The 14,788-nt window shown below is 63.4% G+C and overlaps 3 protein-coding genes across 15 annotated transcripts in view; 1 reads left to right on the forward strand and 2 right to left on the reverse strand.

The window, feature by feature from the left end:
- Nucleotides 1-980: 980 nt before the first annotated feature.
- The window catches only part of PC (pyruvate carboxylase), a 99,443-nt gene continuing 85,635 nt past the window's right edge, over nt 981-14,788 (reverse strand). For all 13 annotated transcript variants that reach the window (XM_027581524.2, XM_027581531.2, XM_027581527.2 and 10 more), the window contains 11 exons: nt 5,653-5,797; nt 5,207-5,296; nt 4,896-5,117; nt 4,271-4,427; nt 3,534-3,774; nt 3,169-3,418; nt 2,726-2,970; nt 2,462-2,641; nt 2,136-2,384; nt 1,705-1,845; nt 981-1,611 (listed from right to left, as the gene is read on the reverse strand). In XM_027581524.2, coding sequence (XP_027437325.1) covers nt 1,363-1,611; nt 1,705-1,845; nt 2,136-2,384; nt 2,462-2,641; nt 2,726-2,970; nt 3,169-3,418; nt 3,534-3,774; nt 4,271-4,427; nt 4,896-5,117; nt 5,207-5,296; nt 5,653-5,797 — 2,169 coding nt within the window. In that variant the 3' untranslated portion in view covers nt 981-1,362. The remainder of the gene's footprint in view (nt 1,612-1,704; nt 1,846-2,135; nt 2,385-2,461; nt 2,642-2,725; nt 2,971-3,168; nt 3,419-3,533; nt 3,775-4,270; nt 4,428-4,895; nt 5,118-5,206; nt 5,297-5,652; nt 5,798-14,788) is intronic.
- On the reverse strand, nt 8,212-9,332 carry LOC113915507 (atherin-like). Its single transcript, XM_027581545.1, has one exon. It carries the CDS (start codon nt 9,313-9,315, stop codon nt 8,251-8,253), a length of 1,065 nt encoding a protein of 354 aa, XP_027437346.1. The 5' UTR covers nt 9,316-9,332; the 3' UTR covers nt 8,212-8,250.
- Nucleotides 9,311-12,705, forward strand: LRFN4 (leucine rich repeat and fibronectin type III domain containing 4). The gene is made up of 3 exons (XM_027581536.1): nt 9,311-9,447; nt 9,942-11,300; nt 11,865-12,705. The coding sequence occupies exons 2-3, from the start codon at nt 9,952-9,954 to the stop codon at nt 12,424-12,426; spliced, it is 1,911 nt and encodes a 636-aa protein (XP_027437337.1). The 5' UTR covers nt 9,311-9,447; nt 9,942-9,951; the 3' UTR covers nt 12,427-12,705.

The following is a 14,788-nucleotide window of genomic DNA, read 5'->3' on the forward strand; positions in this document are numbered from 1 at the left end:
AGGTCGTCATGACAGTCACACACCTACCCTGCTGTGGAAGCTTTCCTGTCTTTGGCCTGTGTAGCAGCTGTTGGGGAGCCAGAGGGGGGTGAGCACGGCCCTGTTTTATTAGAGTGTACCTTTGGGATCTTGGGGTCCAAAGAGGAGGAAACCCAAAACTGCCCCCCAAATTAGGTTGTGGTGCCCCAAGAGCACTGGGCTGGCAGGGTGCTGGGGGTGTACTGCCTGCCTGGTCCCCTGGAGACTGGGAGACCTGGGCTGTGCCCTACCCCTTCTCATGCTCCTGCTCAGGAACTGCCCGGTGCCCCCATTTCACCTCCCCTGTGGGGGGTGGGGGTGGGCAGCAGTGCAGTGACGCATGCAGGGTTGCTGTCCCCCTGCGGGTGAGGGAGTCTCCCGAGGGCTTGGTTATGGGAATGGGCAGGATTAGATCCTGAGACTGACTCCATACTCCTAACCTCCCACTAAACCCTCACCCACAGGTTCCCACGTCCAAGGGTTTTGCCCACCTCCTAGAAGTTGGCGTCTGTTTGCATGCAGTCTTCGACTAACGGGGTGGGAAGGCTGGCCCAGGGTTTAGGAAGTAAAGCAGTGTGATTGGGAAGCGAGTCCACTGACAGCTTGGGTCTGAACCCTCTGCCTCCTACCAGCTCTGGGGTCCTAGACGAGTTATTTAACCTTCCTAGGACTCCATTTCCCTTTACATAAAACGGGTGATTGATTCACTACGTTAATGGGCGTTTAGTGCTTAGAACAGCACCCCTCTACCCAAGTTCTCAGTACAACTGCTCCTGTTTGGGGTGCATATACCGTAGGCGCTCCATAGCGGCTGAAACCAACACTACTATTCTCCCTACCCTCCAAGGAGGATACAACTGACCTGCCCCTGCCATGGGGAGTCCCAACAGGCAGCCCTGTCCCTCTGCTGAGTGGCGCTGGGGTGGGGGGTGGGGGGGAAGTGCTGCACAGGACCCGGCATGGAGGGCAGGGGAAGCCAGTTTTATTGAGCAAAGTTCTCAGGACCGGACCTGGAGCCTAGGTCTCCTCCCAGGAGACAGGACCCCTAAACCTGCTCCCCTGGGTCTTAGGCCCACCACCTGTAGTCTCCCAACAAGGAGAAGACCCTTATTTGGCGAGAGATGACTACGTGAGCAGCTGTCCAGCAGGGAAAAGACAGATGGCTGGAGGAAGGGAATGTGCCGCAGCAGGCAGACTGTCCCCTGCCACGAGCAGCTGAGGACAGGAGCTCCAGGGCTAGGCCTTTGTGACCTCGGGCACTGGCTGGCCTGGGCCTGCCCTGGCAGCGCAGTGTCTATGGAAGGGTTGAGGTGGGGATGGCCAGGCTGCCAACCTGGGGCAAGATCACTCAATCTCCAGGATGAGGTCATCGCCCTCCAGTGTCATGTCTGTGGTTACGTGGACCTTGCGGACAGTGCCCTCCATGGGTGAAGTCACCACAGTCTCCATCTTCATGGCGCTGAGTACACAGAGGGGCTGGCCCTTGGCCACCTTGGCCCCAGCTGCCACCTTGATGTCTATTACCTTCCCAGGCATGGGTGCCCCAATCTGGCCCTTCACATCCTTCAGGGCCTTGGGGTGGAAGTGCATCTCCTGTAGACAGGGCAGAGGGGAAGGAGACATGAGGCACAGGCCCTGCCCATCCCTACTGCCTGGCTGGGCCTAGAGGGGTGGGGGGGACTGTACCTTCATGGCCTGAGTGTCCTTGACCAGGATGGACCGCAGCTGTCCATTGAGCTCAAAGAAGACCTGTCTCTGGCCAGCCCGGTTCAGGTCACTCATGGCGAGGGCTTTGATGTGCAGGGTCTTGCCCCGCTCCAGCTCCACCTGCAGGGAAGGCACGGAAGCTCAGAGCTGGGGGTGGGGGACAATAGAACACACAAGTCTGGGTAGAGCAGCCCCCCGACCCAGTCCCAGGCAAGTCCCCTAACCCTGGGCCTCAGCTCCTCACTTGTAAAGGCCTAGCCTCCTGGTCTGTCCAGGGTGCTTTGGGTACCCACAGCCTGTGAAGCGGGGTGACAGCCAAGCCAAAGCCTGGAGCTCTAGATGTGGTGTCCTTAGGGATGCAGGGGCAGGGGTGCTGGGGTGGAGTGTAGACAGGTGCCAGAGCCACTGACCTCAAACTCCTCTGCAATTTTGGGTCCCTGCAGGAAGAGGCGGGTGTTGAGACTATCCAGGGGGCCAAAGGTAGCCGTGAAGTCCTTGAAGTGGGCAAAGACGTCTGGATATATGGCTGCTGAGAGCACATCCTCCGGGGTCACCTCCTCCCCATGCCGCTCTATCAGCTCCTTCTCTAGCATCTGCAGATCTAGTGGAGGGAGGGAGGCTCCAGGCCGCCCCTCTACCCTTGGCAGGTCCTTTAGCACCTGGGGAACAAAGCAAGAGGGTCAGGTCTGATGCTTGCACCCAACCTCCGCCCTCACACTGTGCTGGGCCTTCCTACCTTAGAGCGGAGGGGCTCAGGGAACCCCCCGTGGGGAATGCCAATGTAGCCCTGCAGGAACTCTACCACGGAGCGAGGGAAGGACAGTTCTTCTGCCTGGGCTTCAGCCTCCGCCCGGCTCAGCCCATTCTGCACCATGAACTGGGCCAGGTCCCCCACGATCTTGGAGGACGGTGTCACCTAAGAAGAAAAGCCCCTGGGTTAGGATGCTTGGCATCTTATGGAGGCCCAGAAGCAGGGATAAAAGCACTGGGCCTAGCTCACCTTGATGAGGTCGCCCAACATCTGGTTGGCCTCCACATAGGCCTTCTTGACCTCCTTGAACTTGGAGCCAAGCCCCATGCTGTGTGCCTGGAAGTGCAGGTTGGTGTACTGGCCCCCTGGGATCTCGTTCTCGTACACGTCCGAATTGCCAGACTTCATGGTGGCCGTGCAGTCAAAGGCCGCATACAATCCCCGGGCCCCCTCCCAGTACTCACTGTAGTCAAACACACGCTCCAGGGGCACCCCTGCAGGGAGGCCAGGAAAATATGCTAAGCTCCCAGGTGCTCCTCCCAGGACCCCAGAGCCAGCGCAGGCCCCATCTCAGATGTGGGTGAGGAAGGCAAGGTCAGGAAACATCTGGATTCTAGCAAAGGCCAGACTCCACTAGGACTACTGAGGACACACCCGTGAGGGGAGTGGCCGTGGACTCCCGCTGTTCCTACCTGTGTCTAGGGGAGTCCCTCGGGCACAGGCCACCAGGGCCCCCATGCTGGGCTGTGAAGTCATCCCGGACATGGAATCAGCTGCCACATCTACCACGTCGGCCCCAGCCTGGGCACAGGCCAACATAGCTGCCACACCTGCCCCTGATGTGTCATGGGTGTGGATGTGCAGTGGGAGGTCGGGGAATCGGTCCCTGAGGGAGCTGACCAGCATGGTGCAGGCCATCGGCTTTAGCAGCCCTGCCATGTCCTGGGGCAAGAAGGAAAGAGGCGGTGAGGAGGGGGCATGATGAGGGGGACATATTGTGGGGGTGATGGCTAAGGGGCTGGGGGAATCCTGGGGCGGGGTGCAGGGGTCCAGGCACCTTGATGCACAGGATGTGGGTGCCAGCCCGCACCAGCTCTTCGGCTAAGCCCATGTAGTACTGCAGGGAGTATTTGGTGCGGCTGGGGTCAGCCACATCACCGGTGTAGGAGATGGCGGCCTCCACCACACCGCCAGCGTTGCCCGCGGCCTCCATGCCCAGGAGCAGATTGGGCACGTAGTTGAGGGAGTCAAAGACCCGGAAGACATCCATGCCATTCTCCTTGGCCACCTCACAGAACCTGAGTGGGTAGGAGAGCCCAAGGGTCAATCCCATCTCACTCCCCCCCGCTCCCTCTCTGGCTCGGGCCCTGGCCTGGCAGGGGGAGTGGCATCCACAGAGCCAGTGTGTGGGGGGGGGCACCCCAGTGTGGGCCTGGCAGGGTCACCCCAGAGGCATCCGGCCTCCAGCAGAGCTGTCCTGCCCTAGTCGATCTGTACCGTGCAGCTCAGTCTGCCCAGGTCAGAAGAATCAGCTGGAGATTCTTTGCAAGAGTGACAGCCTGAGGGAGAAAGAGCACCGAGCGAAGGAGCCCTGAGGCTTCCACTGCCCCATGAGTTAGAAGTCCTCCCAGTTCTCCAGCTGTAACTCGCACTCCATGAAACTGCCAGATGGCAGCCCTTGCTGGGGACAGCTACGAGGCTCGGTGTCAAGCCCTCCTCGGGGCGTGCAGGCCATTGCAGTGGGGCCCGGCACCTACAGTGTCTGCACCGCCCCCCGACCGACCCCAGGCTCACTTGAAGACCACGTTGTCGGGGTAGTTGGTGTAGCCCACAGCATTGGCCCCCCGCAGCAGCATCTGGAATGGGATGTTGGGGATGAGCTCCCGGAGTTCCTGCAGCCGCCGCCAGGGGCACTCATACAGGAAGCGCATGGCAACATCAAACGTGGCTCCTGCACAGGGACCAAGAGGCCCGGGTCAGCCCCTCACTCCCCGGGGCCTCCACCACACCCGCAGCTCTGCGGCCTGAGCCTCCAGCCCTCACCCCATCCCGCGTGTCGTCAGGTCCCTCACGTCCCTGCCCCAGCCCTTGCAGACTTTTCCCTTTGCTGCTCTCAGGGTAGCTCAGGATCAGTGTCCTCTGTGCCCCCTTTCACAGTCCTGCCACCAATTCTCTGTGCCGTAACGAACAGACTGGTCGCTCCTCCCTGACCTTAGGCTACCAGGGTCCCAGCTCTGTGAGACGTGCCCAGAGTGGGCCCCAGTCACTGCTGAACTAATGAACACCAGGCCTTGTTCACTTCTCACTGGTTTCCTCGCTGTTAACATCTCTAGCCTCTGGAGTGGCCGGTGGCTGGGCCACACTGGATACCCAATTCCTTCCAGAAGCTGTCCCACGTTCCAGCCCCCCTCCAGCCTACCTCCCCAGTTCTCTATGCTGAAGAGCTTGCTCAAGTTGTGGGCAACATAGGGAGCAATCTTTTTGAGATCGTGGGTTCGCACACGAGTGGCCAGCAGTGACTGGTGGGCATCCCTGAAGGTCGTGTCCATCAGCAGCAGCCCCGGGTGGTTCCGCACAGCTCGGGCAAAGCCCTTGGGCCCCTCCCGCAGCAGGATGTCTCTGAAACCGGCCGGGGGTGGGCCTAGGGCAGACCTGGGCATTAGTACCCATCCTTCAGGCAGCAGAGCCTCCTCTTTGTCTCCCCGAGTTGGCACAATGAATCCCACCTACCTATGGGCACCGCAGGGACAACAGGGTCCGTGGGGCTGGGGCTGGCCTTGACGGGGATTGGGGTGGTTGGGCCGTTCACCATGACATGACCTAGGGAGAGAGTGGGTAGCGGGATCAGGAAGGGCTAGGGACAGTCCGAGTTGAGGGCAGAAGTGACAGGGGATGGGCCTGGGGATGAGGGCTTCCTCCAGGATCCCCAGTCCCCTCCAAAGCCAGGGCCTCCTGGGTCCAGGCAGTGGGGATCTACTGAGGGCCGCATGGACAGAAAAGGGGACATCTCTAAGATCAGGAGCAAGGAAGGTGGGCAAGGTGGGAGGGTGAAGCAAAGGAGGAGGGTGTCGGACCAAAACGAGAGCAAGGACAGTGGGTGCTAGGAAGCTCTTCTAGGCAGGGGCCCAGGAGCAAGGCATCTGGGAGGGGAGAGAAGGGCCGTCTCGGGGCCGGACCAAGGTAGTGCAGCAGCTTCTGAGCCCGGTTCTGCGCAGGCCGCAGCTGGAATAGGTCCGGGTTCTCGTCGATGAACTGGGTGTCCACGGTGCCTGCCAGGAACTGCTGGTTGTTGAGCACATTCTGCAGGAAGGGGATGTTGGTCTGCAGGACAGAGGTGGGTGGGAGGGTGTCACCATGTAGCATGGCTGGGGAAAGAGGAGGCTGAGGGTGCCACCCTGGGCCAGCACAGCTCCCCCCACGTTCCCCAGGATACTAGGCTGAGGTCTGAGGCCTCCCTGTGGGACGACAGTTCCCCATCTCCTCACCAACCCCCTATTCTGGCAGAGTCCCCTAAGTTGTTCAGGGGCTGAGCCCACTTCCTCCCCTTCTGCTCGCCCCAGAGCCTGTGCCAAATCACCTCCTCCTTCCTCAGGGATCTGGAAATTAAGTACCTCCCCTCCACACAGCCCGGAAAATGGGTCAGGCCCTTCCCACGGCACCATGACACAAAGCAGCCACGCTTCTTGACAAATGTCCCTACCTTCGGCGACCCCCTTCCCTGCAACCCTCTGCCCCCAAGAACCACACTTTGGTATCCTCACTGAGCTCCAGCCTGGTGGCTAACTCCCGCGGGCCCTCTCCCACCCTGCGCTTGCTAACAGCTCCCCCAGCCTCCTGCTCTCCTCCTCCCCATCCCCACTGGGGGCTCCTCTCACCCCTACAGGATGGAGTTCTCAGAGCTGTCACTGGGCCTCTTCTCACTCAGCACATTCCCCCTGGGTGGCCCCATCCTGGGCAGCCGGCTCCAGAGCCAAGACCCTAAAGTGGAAATGCCTCCTGGGCACCTCTCCTTGTGTGGCCCTCACACAAGCTCATCAAGTCCAGAGTCCGCTTCCCTCACCCAGTCCTCCTCTGCCTTCTGCTCGGGGCCTCACTGCCCACCCGGTTACACAAACCTACACTCCATCACCCCCAGTACCCACTCCTGTGTCACTGGTCAAGCCAGATGGTTCTACCATGGCCATCTCTAGACTCTACGACCCCTTGTCTCTAGGCCATGCCTTCTGCCAGGCTTCCAAGTCACAGCCCCCTCCAGCCACACCAGACTTCTCTGTGCTCTCATGCAGCCACACCTCTGCGCTGGCCTGGTGGGCGCTTCCTCGAAGTCTGAACTGGAAGGCCTCTGTCTGTACCTCCCACCCTCACAAGAGCTGGGCCCTCCCCCCTTTTTAGTAGGCTTCTGTGGGATCAGCTGTTGGAAAGCGCCTCCCTAGGCCTCAGCTTTTGCTTGTCTGCATTCTTCCTACGCCTGGGAGCCCTGGGAGCGTTCTGGGGTCAGGGGTGCTGTCTGACGTATCTGTGTCCACCTGCTTTGTGCACAAGGGTCATTTCTGCTCGTTGAACTGTGGGGAGACAGCATGAAGCTGGAGTCGGCCAAGTCCCATCTAGAGGCCACAAGGGAGCCTGGAAGGCAGCATGGAGCGATGTCCCATGACTGCCAGGCCCCGTGGGTGGAATTCGAGCGTGCATGTGCATGTGCCTGTGACACATGGCTGTCACTTCAGATAAGGCATCCCGTGTCACCCACTCATGACCGCTGTTGGCAACTTCAGTAGGGACTCATGCTGCTGGGCCCTGCCGCCGCTCTGAGAAATTCTACCTGTGCCCCTTCCCCCCACCCCGCGCTCCTATCACCTGGAAGTCCAGATGCAAAAGGTGCCTCCCCCACAGTCACTGCAGAGTGGGACCCAGCCAATGCTGCCTCATACCTCTCTGGTGTGACAGATTCACCTACCTGTCCCTGAGACTAGTCCCTGCCCCTCCTAAAGGGACATTTCAACTGGGCCAAGGCATGGCTTTTGAGAAGATAAAACCAATTTAAGCCATCTAAAGAACCTAGAACCACACAGGGGTAAGAGGGATTCTCAGAGGCCTCCCCTGTTCCACCTTACATCTCCCATTTGTAGGCCCCTCCCCCTTTGTGATTTTGTGGGAAATCGGTCTTCCCTATGTAATATGTGAGCCCGGTGGGGGATTAGGAACCAGGCCCATCTGGTTCTTGATGTACCCCAACTCTCAGCACAGAGCGGCTTGTGATGGATGCTAGTAGACTGGTTTGTTTGGAGTGAATGAAAACATTCTTGAAGGTGAAGAGAGGGACAGAGATATCCCACGCTTCTGAGCATCAGAGTTGACCTGGGCTAGAATCCAGTGCCTTCATTTTACAAATGCAACAGCTGAGGCCCTGGGAGTGGCAACAGTTAGGAAGGACTTCCAGCTGCCAGGTAGCTGCGCCCCTCACAGGCTACATCTCTCCTCTCAGCCCCATGAGGCACGTGACTAAGCGTAATTAATACTCCTTGGCCAAGATAAATCAAGTGTTTCAGCGGTTAAATAACTTGCCTAAGATCAACCTGCTGTACCAGGCAGAATCAGAATTCCGTTTCCCAGGGGTCCTGGCCCACCCAGCCCCGAGGAATCATGTCTGCAGGGAAGGGAAAGGGACGAGGGTGGGGGGGTGTCCAGGTAGCCTGACAACTAGGAGATACCTGGAGGAAGTGGCGACTCCCCTTGTTTCCCGAAGAACCAGGAGCGCGCTACCTGGTTCCGAGCCCTCAGCGCTCACACCCAAGCCCCGGCACTCGGAGGGGGGAAGCCGGAAACTCTTCCCCGCACCGCACCCCCGCCGGGAGCCCTTTCTCAGCCCAGACGAGCGCACCCTGGGCCGCTCTCCCAGGAAAACGGCCCGACAGCGGCAGAAGGTGGAGGGAGGGGCTGCCGGCGCGGCGAGGACCACTGACGCACAGCTTCAAACAGCGTGCCACCGCCGGCCTGCTGGGAAACGGCGCGGCGCAGGACCAATCGGGCCGGAGGCGGAGACCGGTTGGCTCCCGAGCGCGCCGGGCGGGGCAGGGAGCCCGGGAAGGGGGGGGAGGGAGGGGCACGGCGCCAGCCCGGAGGCCGAGCCCTCTCCGCCCCACCCCGCAGCCGGCCTGCCGGGGGCTTCGCCCCAGCCCCTCACTTCCACCCCCACCCCAGGCCCCGTGCCTGTTGGGGACCCTCCACGTGACTCGGTGATGCAGAACGGTTATGACCTTCAGCGTGTGTCTGTGAGGGTCCCAACAACAGTGCGGGTTTGCGCCCGGCCCTGCCTGTGGGTGCGGGGACGTGTGGGTGTGTGGGCATGTGTGGGTGTGCTGGGGAGGGTGCCAGCGACATGTGACAAAGGCTCCCGTCTCTGGGAGATGGTGAAGGGGCCCGCGAGCTGGCGCTTTGTCTGGCTGTCTGCAGAGTGACGGTTCGCGCAGCGGCGGCGGGCGCCCGTGCGGTGCAGGATGCCGGGGCGCCAGGGTGGCCGGGGGTGCGCGCGCCTGTGCCAGGGTGAGTGCGCTGCGGCAGCGCCGGGGGACTGCGCGGCGGGCCCGCGCCGGCCCGGGCTTCGGGCGTGACCGGGAGCCACCCGTGGGCGCTGCGGTGGCCGCGTGTCCCCGTGACCTCGGGAGCCAGCCGGCCCGGGTGGATCCCCGTGCGCCCCTCCCTGTCCGCCCTCCACGTGCGTGTCCGCGGAGCGCGTGCTCGCCGGCGCGCACCCGCCTGCCTGTCGCTGCCGCCGCCGCCGCGAGCCGCGGGGAAAAGGTGCCGGGAACCGAGTGAGCCGGGGCCGCGGGCCCGAGCGCCATGGGCAGGGGGGCGCGCGGCGGGCGGCCGGTCAGCTCCTGGCCTCGCCCCCGCGGGAGAGCCGCCTGGAGTCGGCGGGGGCTGGCCAGGCCCACAGGGAGGCCGGCCCGCGCCCCCTGAGCTACAGACACCAGGTGAGGGGGCCGCGGGGCACAGCAGCGGTGGCTGGCCAGGGAGGGGCGACGGGCCACGGGAGGGGCTTGTGGGGGGGCGGTGAGGGCGCCTTCCCTGGCGGGGGAGGGGATGGCGCGGAGGGAGGGGGCTGGCGGTTCCTGGAGACGCCAGAGAAAGGAAGTTCCGGGACCCTCCCTGCTCTAGTGCCCACCTCCGCTTCCTGCTTCATGCTGCACCTTGTCCCCAGAGCCAGGAACCCCCTACTGGCTTGGGAAATGTGACCTTTACTCTGGGGGGCCTGGCCCTGCAGGCCCCAGCCTTCTTTCAGCCCTGGGTGGGGGGCCCCTGGGGCCTCTGACCCTGACCCACCCCCCTTCACCACCACCACCACCACCCCCCCCCCCCCCCCGCCCCCAGGCCAGGCTCTGGAAGCTGGCCCTTGGGACTGGGTCGCAGGCACAGTGGGCACCTGCACCCGCCCCACCTGTGCCTGGGCTCTGGCCCTTCCCTACAGGGCGCTCACCATGGCCCCCCCAGTCCTGCTGCTGCTGCTGGCCAGTGGAGCGGCCGCCTGCCCACTGCCCTGTGTCTGCCAGAACCTGTCCGAGTCGCTCAGCACCCTCTGTGCCCACCGAGGCCTGCTGTTTGTGCCGCCCAACGTGGACCGGCGCACTGTGGAGTTGCGGCTGGCTGACAACTTCATCCAGGCCCTGGGGCCGCCAGACTTCCGAAACATGACGGGGCTGGTGGACCTGACGCTGTCCCGCAATGCCATAACCCGCATCGGGGCCCGCGCTTTTGGGGACCTGGAGAGCCTGCGCTCCCTGCACCTGGATGGCAACAGGCTGGTTGAGCTAGGCGCCGGCAGCCTCCGGGGCCCGGTCAACCTGCAGCACCTCATCCTCAGTGGCAACCAGCTGGGCCGCATCTCGCCTGGGGCCTTCGACGACTTCCTGGACAGCCTGGAGGACCTGGACTTGTCCTACAACAACCTGCGGCAGGTGCCCTGGGCTGGCATCGGCGCCATGCCCGCCCTCCACACCCTCAACCTGGATCACAACCTCATCGACGCACTGCCCCCGGGCGCCTTCGCCCAGCTCAGCCAGCTCTCCCGCCTCGACCTCACCTCCAACCGCCTGGCCACGCTGGCCCCCGACCCGCTCTTTTCCCGGGGGCGCGACGCGGAGGCCTCGCCCGCCCCCCTGGTGCTGAGCTTCAGCGGGAATCCCCTGCACTGCAACTGTGAGCTCCTGTGGCTACGGCGGCTGGCGCGGCCCGACGACCTGGAGACGTGCGCCTCCCCGCCAGGCCTGGCCGGCCGCTACTTCTGGGCCGTGCCTGAGGGCGAGTTCTCCTGCGAGCCACCCCTCATTGCGCGCCACACGCAGCGCCTCTGGGTGCTGGAGGGCCAGCGGGCTACGCTGCGCTGCCGGGCGCTCGGCGACCCTGTGCCCACCATGCACTGGGTTGGCCCCGATGACCGGCTGGTTGGCAACTCCTCCCGAGCCCGGGCTTTCCCCAACGGGACCCTGGAGATCGGGGTGACGGGCTCTGGGGACGCAGGGGGCTATACCTGCATTGCCACCAACCCTGCTGGGGAGGCCACTGCCCGAGTGGAGCTCCGGGTGCTGGCCCTGCCCCATGGCGGGAATGGCAGCGCGGAGGGGGGCCGCCCGGGGCCCTCGGACATTGCTGCCTCGGCCCGCACTGCTGCCGAGGGCGAGGGGACACTAGAGTCTGAGCCAGCTGTGCAGGTGACGGAAGTGACCGCAACCTCAGGGCTGGTGAGCTGGGGGCCGGGGCGGCCAGCAGACCCCGTGTGGATGTTCCAAATCCAGTATAACAGCAGCGAGGACGAGACCCTCATCTACCGGTGAGGAGGCACTCTGCAGCCCACAGCCCCAGCCTCGCTCCCAACTGCCCTCTGGGCCCTTCTCCACCCCTCCCGCACTCCACTTCCACACACCCCTCCTCAGCTTCTGAGCTGCCTGCAGGGGGAGGGGAGGGGCAGGCCCCAGGGAGAGGTGGGGAGTGACCCAGGAGCTCTCTCAGTCCAGGCTAGCCGGTGTTGGGGTCTCTGTGCGGAAGCGTACAAGCCTGGGCCACGCGGACGCCTTCTTTCTGGCTCTGGCCACGTGACTCTACACCGCCTCCCTGGCTTGCCCTGGGCTTGTGCGTCCACACACACACACACACACACACACACACGCACGCCCGTCTGTCCCCGTGCTCTGTCCCCAGCTGCACACATGCATGCCTGTCTTGGCTTCTCTGCCTTCTTGAGTCAACAAACGAGGCCCAAGTGGCCCTGCGGGCAGGGAGTGTTCTGAGCTGGGACCTGGGGAGCATGCGGCACGGGTGGGGGGTGGGCAGTGAAGGGGTGGGGGCTGGGGTCAGAGCCTGGAACTAGGCTCTGACCACCCACCCCTGCCCGCAGGATTGTCCCAGCCTCCAGCCACCACTTCCTGCTGAAGCACCTAGTCCCTGGTGCCGACTATGACCTCTGCCTGCTGGCCCTGTCACCCGCCGCTGGGCCTTCCGACCTCACAGCTACCAGGCTGCTGGGCTGTGCCCACTTCTCCACGCTACCGGCTGCACCCCTGTGCCACGCCCTGCAGGCCCACGTGCTGGGCGGGACCCTGACCGTGGCCGTGGGGGGCGTGCTGGTGGCTGCCTTACTGGTCTTCACTGTGGCCTTGCTGGTTCGGGGCCGGGGGGCCGGGAATGGCCGCCTCCCCCTCAAGCTCAGCCACGTCCAATCCCAGACCAATGGAGGCCCCAGCCCCACACCCAAGGCCCACCCGCCGAGGAGCCCACCACCTCGGCCGCAACGCAGCTGCTCCCTGGACCTGGGAGACGCCGGCGGGTGCTACGGCTATGCCAGGCGCCTTGGAGGGGCCTGGGCCCGGAGGAGCCACTCTGTGCATGGGGGGCTGCTCGGGGCAGGGTGCCGGGGGGTTGGGGGCAGCACGGAGCAACTGGAGGAGAGTGTGGTGTGATGGGGAAGGGAGTCAGCCCGGGGCGGGCCGGGGAAGGGGCAGAGGGCATGGGGAGGGCAGCTGCCGGGCCCGGTGGGTCAGCACTGCCTGGGAGCCCCTCCTGATTTTACCCTTGGTACCTCAGGCCCCCTTTGTACCTGGCAGGACAGGGGGCCCTCTCCCTGGTTCTGGCCTCCAGACCCGCGTTCCTCCAACAGGTGCTCACAGCCACCGAGGCAGGGGCTGCTGCCACCAAGCGGGAATCTTGTTTCTCTTTATAATAAAATTGTTGGGTACACCTCAGTGCTAGCCTTGACTTATCCTGCTAGGCTCCCTGAGAGCGGAGGGGAACGTGGGCCAGCAGAGGCACACAGACAGGACAGGGTCAGGCCTGGGGCTGTCAGCCCCACAGAGGTGGCCCAAACAGCCCGGGGTGCCCTCAGCCTCATCTAACAGCCAGGTGCTTGGGACTGGTGCTTCCTGTCCCAGGTGAGCCGGACCAGCCCCTCGAGAAGAGGATAGGCTGTGCCTGAGCCCTCTGGGCCCTATGCCTGCCTCTGTAAGTGCAGAGAACAGCCCTTCCTGGCAGGATGTGGACAAGATGTGACATCCTCGTGGAGGCATGGACGCCAGGGTGCACAGAGTGGCAACGGGCAAGGGGACCATGGCACAGCCTTTCAGGGTGAACGGACCTTGGCTGGCAACACTCTTAACTCAGTAGGAAAGTTCTCATGGCTTCCATTGGGTACAACCTCATTCACCATCTCCCAGGGCATCTTCTGGATTTGTAAAATGTTATCCCAGAAGGATTGGAAAAGGCTTGGAATCCCACTGCCCTGCTATCAGCCCAAGACCTTCTGGAAGGTTCGTCAGTGCTAGAGGCCCTGAGCTCCCAGCTGCTCCACGGATTCCCACCCCCCCCACCCCCCACCCCATGGCTTTGCTCGGGGCTTGTCTGGAAAGGCTGAGTCAAACCCTTGCTGGACACTGGAGGGGCAAACACCAGGGCAAGAGGGGGGTGCCCACATCCGCAGGGCCAGTGCCCTGCTCTGCCTCCTCTCGACCCAAGATCCCTGCCAGCCTCTGGCCCCGGGCACAGCCTCGGCCAGCCTCTGAACAACCACAGCTCCCGAGCGTCAGCTGGGAGGAATGATGCTCCAGACACAAATGCTTGCAGATGTGTGGCTCTCCACGGCGCTTGGCAGCCACCCCCCTCCCCCGACACTTTAAGAACATGCAGGTGCCTGGGCCGCACTGCGGAGGGCGGACACTGGCCCGTGATAGTGCCCAGACTGTGGCGGCCACCGTACCTGTGCCAAGGGGCGCATGGCGTGTGTGTGTGAGGCCCGCCGTGGCTCTAACGGGCAGCTCAGGGAGAACTGCACAATAGGTGTGTGCGCATACACGTGTGCTGGCCAAGCTCACACACTGGTGGGTTTGCACAGTGTTGACACACACGTGCGCCTGCCCTCCCAGCCGCAGAACACATACCTGGATGTGGCCCAAGAGAGATCCTGGTTTAAATAAATGAAACAAGGTCCTCAACAGAATAGCAAGAGAGGATGAACCCTCCAAGGGGCTGTGGGGAGAAGGCAGAGGTGGCACAGGGCTGAGGGGAGACGAGAAGGAGCAAGGAGCTGCCAGGTGCCAGGTGCGGGAAGCTCTAGTGTGGCAGGAGCCAGCGGCCTCATCAGGGTGCACGTCTGGGGAGGACTCTGATGCCCCACGGAACCAGAAACACGTGCCCCGCAGCTGGCCTTCCCACCTTCCTCCTTGTGGGCCCCGTGGCCCCTTCTCCGCCCTCAGGGATCTAAGGCAGGGGGTCCTCATGAGCCTGCCGGGCTGGGGGACAGGTGGAAGGTCCGGTGGCCCGAGGGGTCACAAGTACAGGGGCCAGCGGGGGGCGGAGCACTGGTAAGGATGACAGAGCAACAAGGGCAGGCGGGTGAAGGGTGGGGCAGTCGGGCTCCACGCTAGGGTCACAGTGCATGCCGGCCACCCGGCCCCAAAAGCTCCCCTAGGACACCGTGTTGGGAACACTAAGGCCCCTCAGAGAGCAGCAGGTTGAATACAGGACGTCACAACACATCTCTGTATGTGTGCAGGAAACAGCCCCCAGGCCAGGAGCCCTGAGGCTTCCCATGGGAGAGCACAGAGACCCCGACACCCCGGGAACACCATCCCCTCGGAGGTGGGCCAAGGGCCTGAGGGGAGGCGGCTGACCCAGCACCGGCCCCACAAGTTCCCTTCCTCCCTCTTTCCCTCCCAAGTGCTTTTTTGAAAGGCTTCTGCACCCCCTCAGGGCCCCTGCCAGGACGCATCACAGAGCCGCGCTGGCGGGCGAGAGGACAGTGCTGCCTGCAGGCCCTGACCCCACCGACCG

This window comes from Zalophus californianus, chromosome 11 (genome assembly GCF_009762305.2).
Source record: "Zalophus californianus isolate mZalCal1 chromosome 11, mZalCal1.pri.v2, whole genome shotgun sequence".
NCBI lineage: Eukaryota > Metazoa > Chordata > Mammalia > Carnivora > Otariidae > Zalophus > Zalophus californianus.

What these genes read in the sequence shown, in the direction of transcription:
- LOC113915507 (XM_027581545.1), bottom strand. Translation starts at nt 9,315, where the DNA reads ATGGCGCTCGGGCCCGCGGCCCCGGCTCACTCGGTTCCCGGCACCTTT.
- LRFN4 (XM_027581536.1), top strand. Translation starts at nt 9,952, where the DNA reads ATGGCCCCCCCAGTCCTGCTGCTGCTGCTGGCCAGTGGAGCGGCCGCC. An exon ending in GACGAGACCCTCATCTACCG is followed by an intron (nt 11,301 to 11,864) that starts GTGAGGAGGCAC and finishes CCCTGCCCGCAG; the next exon opens with GATTGTCCCAGCCTCCAGCC.